Source organism: Rhinoderma darwinii, chromosome 6 (genome assembly GCF_050947455.1).
Source record: "Rhinoderma darwinii isolate aRhiDar2 chromosome 6, aRhiDar2.hap1, whole genome shotgun sequence".
Lineage (NCBI taxonomy): Eukaryota > Metazoa > Chordata > Amphibia > Anura > Rhinodermatidae > Rhinoderma > Rhinoderma darwinii.
This window is the reverse complement of record NC_134692.1, coordinates 37846928-37861287: the sequence shown is the minus strand read 5'-3', so window position 1 is coordinate 37861287 and position 14360 is coordinate 37846928. Positions and strand designations below refer to the sequence as shown.

The window sequence follows — 14360 nt, the reverse complement described above, 5'->3', positions numbered from 1 at the left end:
CACTTTTATTATCCTATGTTGTTGTCTTCCAGTGGGAGTTGATGTAATGTGACTTATTTATAATAGACTAACATCTAGAAGTATATATATATATACTGATACCTTGAAAATCTAACAGAAGATATACTAGTCTAATATCATTGACTAGAAGAGTGTCATTTTGGGGTTTATACCTTTTGATTTCAGTCCAATCTTAACCCCTTAGTGACCACCAATACGCCTTTTTACGTTCGTCACTAAGGGGCCTCCTGCACGGGTCTTCCGTGCAGGCTGGAGCCGGGGCTCAGCTGTCTGATGACAGCTGGGCTCCTGCTCCAACGCCCGCGATCGAAGTTTACTTTGATCGCGGACATTTAACCCGTTAAATGCCGCCGTCAATAGCGACCGCGGCATTTAACTTTGTTTACAGAGGGAGTGAGCTCCCTCTGTCACCCATCGGCGGCTCGCGAATTCAATCGCGGGTCTCCGATGGGGTGTCATGGCAGCCGGGGGCTTGATAAGCCCCCAGGTCTGCCCTGGACATATGCCTGTTAGATTTACACTGACAGGCAATAATGCTCTGGTATATGAAGTATACCAAAGCATTATAGCAGCGATCTGAAGATCGCACAGTAAAGTCCCCTAGTGGGACTAGTGAAATAAGTAATAAATGTGAAATAAAGATTATTAATAAAAGTTACAGTAAAAAAATAAATAAAACCATTTTTTTCCATAAAAAGTGGTTTTATTTAGTAAAAGTGTAAAAAATAAATAAAAGTACACATATGTGGTGTCGCCCCGACCGTAATGACTCCATTAATAAAGTTAATATGTAATTTAAACCGCAAGGTGAACACCATAAAAAAAAACGCAAAAAACAATGGCGAAATTGCAATTTTTTTCCATTGCCCCCCAAAAAAGTCATAATAAAAATAAATCAATAAGTCCCATGCACCCCAAAACAGTACCATTCAAAACTACGTCTCGTCCCGCAGAAAACAAGCCCAAAAGTGTTTTTATTGTGCATAAGTCGTAAAACATAAAAAACCTCTACATATGTGGTATCGCTGTAATCGTACCGACCCATAGAATAAAGGTAACATGTTGTTTACGTCGCATAGTGAACGGCGTCAATTTAAAAACACATAGAACAATGGCGGAATTTCAGGTTTTTTTTATAATCCCCCCCAAAAAAATTAATAAAAGTTAATTAAAAAATTATATGTACCCAAAAATGGTGCTATTAAAAAGTACAACTAATTGCGCAAAAAACAAGTCCTCATACAGCGATGTAGACGAAAAAATAAAAAAGTTATAGCTCTTTGAATGCGACTATAGAAAAACTAATAAAATGGCTTGGTCATTAGGGCCTAAAATGGGCTGGTCACTAAGGGGTTAAAACAACAATAAACCTACTATTTGTTGTCACATAGAGTTAGAATGGTGTAAACATTGGCGTACACAAGTTTATATAATGTATGGACGTCACATTTAAAAAAAAAATTATACTGGACTGACTGTTTTCTGTTTGTGGGAATGGGTTCATGCCGTATGACGCTGACCAGCACCACCTGCTTAAAGTGTGTGCCGCATTTTCTACTCTTAATGACTTGTGACTGCCTTCTACATTATAGCCATGATACACTTAGGGCTTATTTAGACAAATGTATAATAGGTCTGTGCAACGCGCGGGATTTTCACGCGCCTCGCACGGACCTATGTTAGTCTATGGGGCCGTGCAGACTGTCCGTGAGTTTGACACACGTGATTCGCGCAACAGCAGTAAAAAGTGTGAATGAAAACAGAAAAGCACCACGTGCTTTTCTGTTTACAAACATACAAACAGAGAGTCATAATGATGGCGGCTGCACGAAAATCACGCAGCCACGCATCATACGCGGCTGACACACGGAGCGCGCAAAACGAACACGCTTGTGTAAATCCGGCCTTAGTTTAGGTTAATAACTTGCATATGAGGAGTAATTTTAACTTTTTTTTTTAGCACTTGACCTTTAACTGGTAGCCAACCTATGACGAGTATGCTTGTCATGAGCGGGAGGACATTGCCACATCAGGACAAGCATACTTGTCCTGTTGATTGCACAAAGAGAGAAAGTGCGCCCGTGTGCCCGAGTCATCAAGAGCAAGGAAACGGCTGTAATACACAGCCGCAGCTCTGTTTTAATGGTGGAGATCAGAGAAACCTCTGATCTCCCAGGTTAACCCCTTGAATGCCACGATCAACTCTGAATCCCTGTGACGCGATCAAGGAAGATACCTTGTATTACAGGGCTGTCTGACCATATATCCTGTTGTTTGTGCATACTTAGGTTCAGCCCTAACAACTGCCTGTTTACTATCAGTATACAAGATAATGTACTGGCATATAGATATTTGCCAGTACATTATAGTAATATTAAAAATGGGATTAAAAAATTTACAATTATTTAAAAAAATCAGGAATGTTAAAATAATAAAAAAAAGCATAGCACAATACACATAAATGCACACTTTTTACAATAAATAAACTTAAATATAGGTCCCAAAATATGAAATAATATACACATATTTGGTATCTTTACGACCGTAATAGCCCTTACAATAAATTTATAGCGTAATTTATGATGATTTGTGCATGCTCTAAAAAATAAATAAATAAAGGCTATGTACCCCTTTAAAATCCTTTTTTTTTTTTACTAACAATGTCTATCACTGTGATTGGTGCAACTTTCTAAATACTTTGTATTCAAAATTATTTTTACGTTTTGAGATACAGCTGCTTTGTATCTTGTATACAGAGCAGCTGTATCTTACACTGAATCCTGTATTCGTCAGGTCAGCGGGACTGATGGGTTCAGTGTCATCGGGTCCTTCGTGTCTCTGACACGCAGAATCGAGCTGTTACCGATCACATCTAAGTTCATAACAGATGTGATCGATTACAGGTGGATCCGGCATGTCAGAGACTCACAGGACCTGCTGTCACTGAACCCATCAGTCCCGCTGACCTGACGGATACAGGATTCAGTGCAAGATATAGCTGCTCTGTATATAGTATACACAGCAGCTGTATCTCAAAAAGACTGATGGACTGAGCTGCTGTGAGCTGCAGTACCAGGCCCCTTCATGTTGTTGCTATTTGGGGGTGCCCAGAGTCGGACCCCTACCAATAAGATATCAATAATACAGTCCTGGAAAGACTCTTTGAAAAGTGTTGCAAGTGACTAAGGGGACATGGGCTCTCGGGCACTACCGCAATGCCTAAATGGTCAGTACACCCCTGAAAAAAGTATTTTGCTTGGGTGAAATGCGACACACGGCCAATAGAGATGTATATTTTACTTTGAAAGGTACATGTGAAGGTAGTATAAACACTTTAGCTAAACTTTATATAAAGTATATAGTTTCTGTAGATGTAGTGACAAGTGATATAGTCTATCCACTATGTTCGTGAGTAGGTGGAGTACATGGTGTCAGTATTTCAGGGGTTAGAGAAGCACATGAAGCACCTGTTACCCTCAGCTCACTGTTATGACAGGCGCCCAGAGACAACATCTCCGCACCTATCTGTAATGTCAATTAGTATACAATGACAAACAAGTCTCCGGACAAACAAGCCTACAGGAGATGGCAGCAGATGTCTCAAAAAGAGAATTATTCTCAAAAAACGGTGTTTTACACATAAAGCTCAATTGTAAATAAACCAAATGCTGAAATGTGGCTTGTGTAATATTCCGTAAGAGACACATAATGTTTCGATGAACTGATATTTTATTCTGGATCAGTTTCTTATCTTGTTTAAAGGGAAAATCATGAAAAAAAAATATGTTTCCTATTGTAATTGCTCAATAAATCCATTCTTTATTTGCTTTATTTTGGGCAATAGATTAGTAACAGGTACTTAAGAAACCCCTTAGGAAATCAGAAGATGTAACACGCGTTGGGACATCAGTGTCCTCACTACCCCAGGTCATATTCTTTCCCTGCATGATTTATTTTCTTAAATTTTTGGCACTTTATTGCCACTGGTTTTTTTTCTCTACCTTTATTACTGGTATAGATATAGGAATTGGTATTTATTGGCACGTGCACTTTGAATTTATGATTGTGACTAGATATAGGTGTTTGGGATATTTATACATTATACATATTCCACTGTGAGTGATAGTGTAGTTGTCTGGATTAAGGTGAGTATATTTTTCTTGATTCTTTATTTTAGAGATTAAAATATACTTTTAAAATTGTATTTTATGAATAAAGTTATGAATTATTATTCTAAGACTTTTGGCATCCTCTATGTGTTGTTGTAGCATGTATAGTAACAGGTGCTGCAGCCAGTGGGTCACTATGCTGGATCTCCATGCTGACTGAAGTCCAGCTTATTTACCTATATACTACAGAATTCAGGAAAAGTAACGTTAGCATTTTAAGAACTTTTTTCTTATTACTGCATCTATAGTCCTCATGCATAACAACAAAGCCGGAGTCCCTACAGTTCTGTATTACAAAGCCATAGACACCACGAGTGCCGCCATAGGGCAGAACTCTAGATGAAATTTTCCCTGCAACTCAAGCATGCTCATACGCTGAGGAACAGACGACTCTGGGCCCCATGTACTAGTGATCAGTGGGATTCCCAGTGGTGGGGCCACCATTGCTCTAACACTAAGGTAATCAGTAACGACTCCTCAATGAAAATCCACAATAAAGTACAGTACTATACATGTAAATGTAGCAGAAGCAGATTTTAGGGCAGGCAGATTTTCAAACGTGCAGAATACCCATGACCTGCCTAAGTAGAGTCGTGTGTTAGTGAACCTTCCCTTATCCCTACCAATCCCTCCACCCCCACCTTTAGAAAAAAGACACGTGACACCGAGGTTGGATGTGAAATGGCCACAGCAGCCGTTTATTAATTTCACAGTTTTATAAAAACAATTTAAATCCGAAACGTTCGGATAACTAATTAGGAATCCACCAGATAATTCCTCCTAATAATTCACATGACCCAACATGGGTCAGAATCATAAATAACAATTTAACGTTAACATTAGACCGAGCAGGGGAAGTCCTTGAAGCAATTTTAGATATTCCTTTTTTACACACCCCGAGTTAGCCATCTGCAACCACCACCAACCAATTACCTCCAGCCGTAAACCAGCTCAGAGGCACCGCTCACCTCTGCAGATGGCTCCAACCACCAGAAGACCACTTCAAAGGGATAACACCCGATGAAGCCTTCAAGTGATATACCTTCCACCAGAAGACCACTTCAAAGGGATAACACCCGATGAAGTCTTCAACCATGTACCTTTTTTGGGGGACGCATACCCCCGATGCGACCCCCCCACCATTTTGTACTGACTGGCCTCAAGGACTCCCCCCGCCAGCTGCCATGACACCAGGACCTACTCCGAATGAAAAGAAAAAACATGTTAAATAAGCACACAATAAAATTACAACACTCATAGACGGACTTAATAAGGACCACAAGGGATAACGAACAAATGGGCGGGAGGGTGGGAGCTTACTTGAATGAGTGTTACTCCTCCCGCTGCTTCCGGCTCAATGCCGAAAACAGCGGGAAGCTCCGTAACGGCCCCTAACTCCTCCCTGTCCCTCCTCCACATCCTCCTAACTTTCCCTCAAGACTTAACCCTTTCCCTCCTAGGTCTGTCATGGAGGCTTCCCTCCTAAGCCCTGCAGGCTGCGTCCAGCCACTTCTTTATACCCAGATTTACAGCAGATTCTAACCGCAAGTTTTCACTCTTGCAATGCAGAGAGCGGAATCCGTGGCAAAATCTGCATGTAACACTACGAACTCTGATTTTCTGCAGATTTCCTGACGAATTGCAGTAGAATCACTGGAAATTTGCTGTGAAATCAAGCTGCCGGTTCTGAACCCTTATCGTTTGTCCTCTCGATAGGTGGTAAATGTTGTTTAAGAGAAAACCCCTTTAAATTACCAATTCATTAGGAAAGTTTCCCAAACAAAGGTGCAGAAGCGCTCAGCTACGCGTTTTGCACCTTCGGCTGTGATCATCGCTCCTAGTCAGCCTGAAGACGGCTTACATAGACGTTCTATGACAGCCCTTCAGCCTGACAGGGAGTGCTGATCACAGCTGAAGGTGCAAAGCGCGCAGCTGAGCTCTTCTGCACCTTCGTTTCGGCAATGATGGTGGTCTCAGCACCTGGAACCCAACCGATCCAAACTTTTTATATGTCTCTATGACAAATTAAAAGTTTGAACAAAGCGTAGTGACTCGTTAAAGGTTTTGTCTCAACATCCGACTCGAGTCCGGCTTCTTTGATCAGTTGATGTCAACTACAATGGACAAATTATTTTTTGCATTGATACCATCTTCAAACATGGCTAAAAAATGTTTTGATACATTTTTTTCTAAAACTACCAAAACTTCCAAAAACAATTTAAGGCTGACTGTAATTTTAATGATTTTTGTTAAAAAAGATAACAAAGCATATATTTTTCTTAATGTTAAATTATTTTTCAATTAATTTCATATTCCAACAAAGGCAATAAAAAAAATTATTGTAATTCTCTACAGAAATAATTTGTCACTCACAACCCCTCAGATAACAAGTGTGTCACAATAATTTTAATGCATAAAAACATAAAATGTACAAAGTACCAAATTTTACAAATGATTTAGTAAATTTCCATTGATTGTATCTGGTCATTTTTGTACCATAGACATAATGACTACTGTTAAGTTGGCTCATAATTGGTTGTATTAGCCCAAAAAATTACGGCGCTGCATAGTGCAGACATATGAGGTTTCTGAAAGTGCTTACTGGTGTAACAAAATTAAAAATTTAGCACCAAGATTAGCACTGTGTTAATTTCATCAGCGGCCATAGAAGAACACTTTGCTGCTTCAACTTTTCCCTCTGGGATTAAAGAGTATTTCATAAAAAATTATTACTTTAATCAATTAACGGTTATATTAACATCTGGCTTTGCGGCACTTTCACATAAAATCTTATGAAATAAAATATACAGTAATAACCTCATATTTTTTTTATTAACTGAATTGTTCTCGTTGGCAGCAATAATGATATGAAAATATAGAAGGGCAAAGGGGAGAACTTCAAATTGCATGCAGCTTCATTGCCAGCCAGTCAGCAGGGTATAAACTGTATTTACACCAGCCATAATGTTGTTTTTTTTTTCAGTTTAGGGTCACTAATAGGATCAAACTGGCCCACCAGAGTACCAACGGATCCTCTGGTAACTTCAGTCTCTGACACAATAATGGGCCCCTAATACAATAAATCCCCAAAGGTCCAGCATAAGACAACCCTATTTGGAACTGACTGGAGAATATGACTTATCCCTAGGGTCTATTTCTTTTTTTTTTAATTATTATTATTATTATATATCCTACGTGTGTATTGTGTATTACAATGAAAAAAAGTCGATGTGCCCAGGTTCTTTATAGATATAAAATGGGTGCTGAGAATCATTTCCGCTAAAGGGCCCCCAAGGAACCCCAGTCCGATGCTGGTCACTAAAGCTGGCCATATACATGTCTCACAACTTTCCCATAAACATGCCCACTTTAGTGCGCATGTTTATTTCAACAGGGCATTGACTTATCTCCAAATACAATTTGCTCAATCCAGATGGAAGAAATTATTGGCTGCCATTTAGCTAATGTGTATCGTCAGCTTAAAGTGAATGTTCACTATTGAATACCATTCTGTTTTCTTTATTCAAAATAGATCCAAAATTCTGTGCTGATAAATTTTCTAAATATATAATTTTTTGCTGATGGAGCCATGTTTTTCTAAAATAGAGATTCAAATCTCCTGCATGTACAATATCATATCATGTTTGCTGACTGCAACCACCACTAGAGGGAGCTTTAGAACTTACTGCATACTGTACTATTATTGAGTTTAATGTACAAGCAGTATGCAGTAAGCTCCTAAGCTCCCTCTAGTGGCAGCTAAAGAGGCTCTGTCACCACATTATAAAGGCCCTATCTTGTACATAATGAGATCAGAGCTGTAATGTGGATTACAGCAGTGGTTTTTATTTAGAAAAATGATTTATTTTCACCAAGTTATGACCTATTTTAGTTGTATGCTAATGACTTTTTTAATAGACAACTGGGCGTGTTTTACTTTTGACCAAGTGGGCGTTGTAAAGAGAAGTGTATGACGCTGACCAATCAGCGTCATACACTTCTCTCCATTCATTTACTCTGTACATAGTGATCCTGCGTTAACGTTAACGTTACTGAAATGTCCTAAGAGTGAATAGACATCGCGTCCAACCAGGACGCGATGTCGATTCACAATCCCGACACTTCGGTAACGTTTGTGTGTGACTTACTCACACAGCACATCGAGATTACGCTGTGCTGTTATTTACAGCGTGATCTCGCGAGATTACGCTTGCTGTGCGGTAAGTCACACACAAACGTTACCGAAGTGTCGGGATTGTGAATAGACGTCACGTCCTGGTTGGAAGTGGTGTATATTTACTGTCAAGACACTTTAGTAACGTTAATGGGGGTGTTTGTGACTGCACATAGTGAACGATGCAGGATCACTATGTGCAGAGTAAATGAATGGGGAGAAGTGTATGACACTGATTGGTCACTGATTGGTCAGCGTCATACACTTCTCTCCACAACGCCCACTTGGTCAAAAGTAAAAACACGCCCAGTTGTCTATTAAGAAAGTCATTAGGATAAAGCTAAAATCGCTCATAACTTGGTGAAAATAGATCGTTTTTCTAAATAAAAAACACTGCTGTAACCTACATTACAGTGCCGATCACATTATGTACAAGATAGGCCACTTATAATGTGGTGACAGAGACTCTTTAAATCAATGTCTATGAAGGGGATTTGGAGCTCTGTATCAGAGCTCCAACTGCTATAATGATATATTAAGAAATGAATCAGAAGAAAATGTTGTGCCTAAAATTGACAAGGTGTTAAAAAAATTTACATTTTCTTTAAGGTTCCGTATTCTAATTGGGTTACTGACCAAAAAAGCTGTACCTGTCTGCAGAATTTCAATTTTTCCCAGCTGTTTCAAGCTTAGATAGAACTATTTCCACCATGCCACCATAAAATGCAGAATACAAAAGTGGAATTGCTCTTTTTCCCATCCCATCAAATGAAAACTAATAAAATTAACTATAAGTACCCCAAGATTGGCACGCAAAAATACAAGTCCACATACTGTACGAGCACATTGACAAAAAAATTGAAGTTGTGGCTCTTGGAACGCAGCACCATAAAAAATAAATGACACGTGCTATTGTTGGGCACAAGTAGTAAAACATAAAAAAAAAGACCTAATGTTTCTTCTCCTCTGTAGGGTCAGGGAAGTTATATAAATATAAAACAGATTCAATTGTGGACTGACTTATGTACTTTTATTATTAAAAATGAAAAGTTGGATGCGTCTTTCAGGACCCAGTGCATGCTGGGAGATTAATCAATGCAATTCTTGGAGTCATGACTTGTTCTAGGTAAAGCTGAAAAGTTATTCTCATGTTCATTATCTTGGCTGTTATCCAAAGCAATAGAGGTGCTAACAGCTGTATGGTTCATATTTAGCCCTGGGATGACTGGAATTCAGGAAATGATTGGATACCTTCAGAAAAGAGTAGATCAGCTAATCGGCCAGAGCCCTGTATCTATGGAAAATTCCTTCAAGCAACAGGAAATAATGGCGTCATTAGAGGATCATCTTAAGAAGGTACAATGCACAACATTTACAGGAATAAGAGAAAAGTTACAAGGAATGAGCTCAATATGCTTAGTTGTGCAAAATGCAAATTCCTAAAATAGTGATAATTTTTTGGGTCATTGAGGGTGTAAAACGCAAATGCATTTTTAAGGCAAGTTTGGTGCAGTTTTTTCTTTTACCCAAAGAGTAAAAGTATAAAGGAATAACAATATCTATAATAAAGTATGATAATAATACAGAATAAGAGCTGAACATGTGGCTGCTATGGAATCCTTGGAGAGAGGGGGCCCAGCCCTGGTTGGATCCTTCCTCTATGTCATCAGGTGGCCAGAATTTGTGCAGGACTCCTCTCTCTAAAGGAACTGCATTATTAGCAAATAGTCATGGCAAAGGGCATGGAGGAACAAACATCAGGCCCTTTTGTCCTATGTGGGAAAAACCCAGCACCACAATGGGAGCCCAGTTTGATTTTTGCTATGGGACCCCTCTCTTTTGTGTACGTCGCTGATGATGAAGCTTAGTGACATCTGGCAAAATACACATTTTTGTTTTGTAGATATCAACATGGATCCACAATATAAATACAGATTTGGAAAGTCACAGCAATCCGGACTGTATTAGTGAGTGCGAGGATGTGCGGTATAAACTTGGAGAACTGGCTAAACAAACTAAGGTGATACAAAAGATAACATAACTGTAAACTAAATAGGATATTTAATACATTGGCAACTATGTAAAGGATCTTCTGTATAAAAAAAAGGGCGTTGAAAGGTTTAGTTTTATTTTTTTAATCTAAACAGGAAGCATCCAAATTTATGGAGTCTATTGCACAACTCATAAGGGAAGTAATACAGACAGCGCCCCCTGGAGGTGAAGTGTTTTCTAGTCAGTCACGACTAATGGGTGAAAAACTGAAAGCTCTGGATCAAAGTATTGATGAAAAACTAGAAGTTATAAATGTTTACATTGCCTTTATAAAGTCTTCAGAAGAGGTAAATCAAGTCTTGAAGGTAAAAGGCAAAATGCAATTGAGCTTATATATGTCAGATGTGTCAAGTAAGTTGTTTTATGCCTGAGCCGGATACAACTGCTGACAAAGTAATGCACTTTGTACACTGGTCTGGCATCCATAGCCTGACAAAGACAGACAGAAATACACTGCATTCAGCAATATTGCCTGTATACCAGGCATGGACCATGTCAATACGTGAATAAAACATAATTGATAAACTTTGGCTACTGCTCTAACATTTGCTTCACTAATATATGGCCAATGTTATGTTTTAAATGTAAATCATCTGTCAAGGCTATATTACAACAGCCTGTATTCTGTAGTACATTCACAGACTACAGTCACTGACGCTAGAAACTGATACTACTACTGTAATGGCCGGAAGGAGGTGAAGGGAAAGTGAGCCCTAATCTACCCACCGCCCTGTCCCTGCCTACTTGCAACGACTCGCCCTAGGCGACGAGGTACAACTGGGCGGCGGTCCCTACGCTGTCTAAGTGCACAGGAAAACAAACAGGGAACATGCAAGGGAAGGGGCAGTAGCCACGGAACGCCACGGAGCGGCGAACGGACAGTCAGGACCAGGACGAAGTGAGTACACCCAAGCGGGCAAGGAGACAGAAGCAAGCCAGGGGCAAAGCAAAGCAGGTCAAGCAGAACTGCAGCAAGGCAGAAGCACGGCAGAAGCAGGCTGGAGCAAGCAGCAGTGGGGCCAGGAATCCAAAAGAATTACAAGCACTGAGGGAGAGAACAGGGCAGGTAATAAAGGACAGGGGGCGGAGCTAACTCCGACAGACCAGGCCGCGATAGGCTCTCCCACTCCTGAGCCTGCCACCCTGGTTGGTGGGAGATGGTGTCAGTCGAACAGGTCTGGCCTCAGGTGTGGATTGATTAATCCCAGGAGTATACCTAGATGAAGTACCTGGCAGATCCCTAACAGTACTCCCCCTTTTATGAGGGGCCACCGGACCCTTACTAAGGGGACCCGGTTTAGTGGGGAAGCGAAGGTGGAACCTCCTGATCAATACCCCAGCGTGAACATCATGGGCAGGTACCCAAGTCCTCTCCTCCGGCCCGTATCCTCTCCAATGGACCAGGTACTGGAGGGAGCCCTGGACCATCCTACTGTCCATAATCTTGGCCACCTCGAATTCCACCCCCTCAGGGGTGAGAACGGGAACAGGAGGTATCCTCGAGGGGGACCAGGACGGGGAGCAGCGTTTAAGGAGGGAGGCATGGAAGACGTCATGTATGCGAAATGATGGGGGGAGCTCCAGATGGAAGGATACAGGGTTGAGGACTTCAATGATCTTATAAGGTCCAATAAATCGGGGAGCAAACTTCCTGGACGGGACCTTAAGGCGCAAGTTCCTGGACGACAACCAGACCAAATCCCCGACGACAAACCGGGGGTTAGCAGAACGTCTACTATCCGCCTGAATCTTTTGTGCGCTCTGGGACGCCTCTAGGTTCTTCTGAACCTGGGCCCAGACGGTGCACAGTTCCCGATGAACATCCTCTACCTCAGGATTATTGGAACAACCAGGGGAGACGGAGGAGAATCTTGGGTTAAACCCGAAATTACAGAAAAACGGGGAGACCCCTGACGAGTTACTGACCCGGTTATTCAAGGAAAATTCAGCAAGGGGAAGGAATGAGACCCAATCGAATTGACAGTCAGAGATGAAACACCTTAAATATTGTTCCAGGGATTGGTTGGTCCTTTCCGTTTGGCCATTAGTTTCGGGATGGAAGGCGGAGGAGAAGGACAGATCAATCTCCAACTTTTTACAAAAAGCTCTCCAAAATAAGGAAACAAATTGTACCCCTCTGTCAGAAACGATATTGACTGGGGCCCCATGGAGACGCAGGATGTGTTTCACAAACAAAGAAGCTAACGTCTTGGCGTTAGGTAGCTTCTTAAGGGGCACAAAGTGGCACATCTTGCTGAAGCGGTCGACTACCACCCACACCACCGACTTGCCCTGAGATGGAGGCAAATCGGTGATAAAATCCATGGAGATATGGGTCCAAGGTCTCTGGGGAATGGGCAAGGAACGTAGTAGGCCCGCAGGTCGGGACCTAGGGGTTTTGGACCTAGCGCAAACCTCACAAGCGGCGACGTAAGCCCTAACGTCTTTAGGCAACCCAGGCCACCAATAGTTTCTGGTAATGAGGTGTTTGGTGCCCAAGATGCCAGGATGACCAGATAGAGCGGAGTCATGGTTTTCCCTGAGTACCCTCAGCCGGTATTGCAGGGGAACAAACAGTTTGTCCCCAGGGACGTTCCCGGGAGCTGCACCCTGATCAGCCGCGATATCAGAAGCTAAATCAGAATCCGTGGCAGAGACGATTATACCAGGGGGTAAAATACAAGCAGGATCCTTCTCAGGAGGATTGGCCATGAAACTACGTGACAGAGCATCAGCCTTAATATTCTTGGACCCAGCCCTATAGGTAACCAAGAAATTAAATCTGGTAAAGAATAGTGCCCACCGAGCTTGTCTAGGATTAAGCCTCCGGGCCGATTCTAGGAAAACCAGATTCTTGTGATCCGTAAGGACCGTTACCTGGTGTCTGGCCCCCTCCAGGAAGTGCCGCCACTCCTCAAAAGCCCATTTAATGGCTAGAAGTTCGCGGTTGCCAATATCATAGTTACTCTCCGTGGGCGAAAACTTCCTAGAGAAGTAAGCACAGGGGCGGAGATGGGTGAGGGAGCTGGTACCCTGGGACAAGACGGCCCCCACTCCCACCTCGGAAGCGTCAACCTCCACAATAAATGGCTCCTCTTGGTTGGGCTGAATCAGCACGGGGGCCGAGATAAAGCACTTCTTGAGGGTCTCAAAGGCCTGGACGGCCTCAGGGGGCCAATGGAGGACATCAGCACCCTTGCGGGTAAGGTCCGTAAGAGGCTTAGCGACGACCGAGAAGTTGGCAATAAATCTCCTGTAATAGTTGGCGAACCCTAAAAAACACTGTAACGCCTTAAGGGAGGCAGGTTGGACCCATTCCGCCACAGCCTGAACCTTGGCAGGGTCCATGCGGAATTCATGAGGAGTGAGGATTTGCCCTAAAAATGGTATCTCCTGTACCCCAAAGACACATTTTTCAGTCTTAGCAAACAGATTATTCTCCCGAAGGACCTGGAGCACCTTCCTGACATGCTCCACGTGGGAGGACCAGTCCTTGGAAAACACCAGTATGTCATCAAGGTACACAACAAGAAAATTACCCAGGTACTCTCTCAGGATTTCATTAATAAAATTCTGGAAGACAGCAGGGGCATTACACAACCCAAAGGGCATGACCAGGTATTCGAAATGACCCTCGGGTGTGTTGAACGCAGTTTTCCACTCATCCCCCTCTTTGATGCGGATAAGGTTATATGCCCCCCGTAGATCGAACTTAGAAAACCATTGGGCTCCCTGAACCTGATTAAAAAGATCCGGAATCAAAGGAAGTGGGTACTGGTTCCTTACGGTGACCTTATTCAGGTTACGATAATCAATGCACGGCCTAAGACCACCATCCTTCTTCCCCACGAAGAAGAAGCCAGCACCTACAGGAGAAGTCGAGGGGCGAATGAAACCCTTGGCCAGGCATTCTTGGATATATTCCCTCATAGCTTTACGTTCAG

General features: G+C 42.0%; 1 protein-coding gene across 1 annotated transcript in view; it reads left to right on the top strand.

Annotated features, from left to right (window-relative positions):
- Window positions 1–14360, top strand: part of CCDC141 (coiled-coil domain containing 141) — a 108218-nt gene that overhangs the window by 54137 nt on the left and 39721 nt on the right. Inside the window, exons 9-11 of the mRNA XM_075831152.1 lie at window positions 9579–9720; window positions 10268–10384; window positions 10512–10703. Coding sequence (XP_075687267.1) covers window positions 9579–9720; window positions 10268–10384; window positions 10512–10703 — 451 coding nt within the window. The remainder of the gene's footprint in view (window positions 1–9578; window positions 9721–10267; window positions 10385–10511; window positions 10704–14360) is intronic.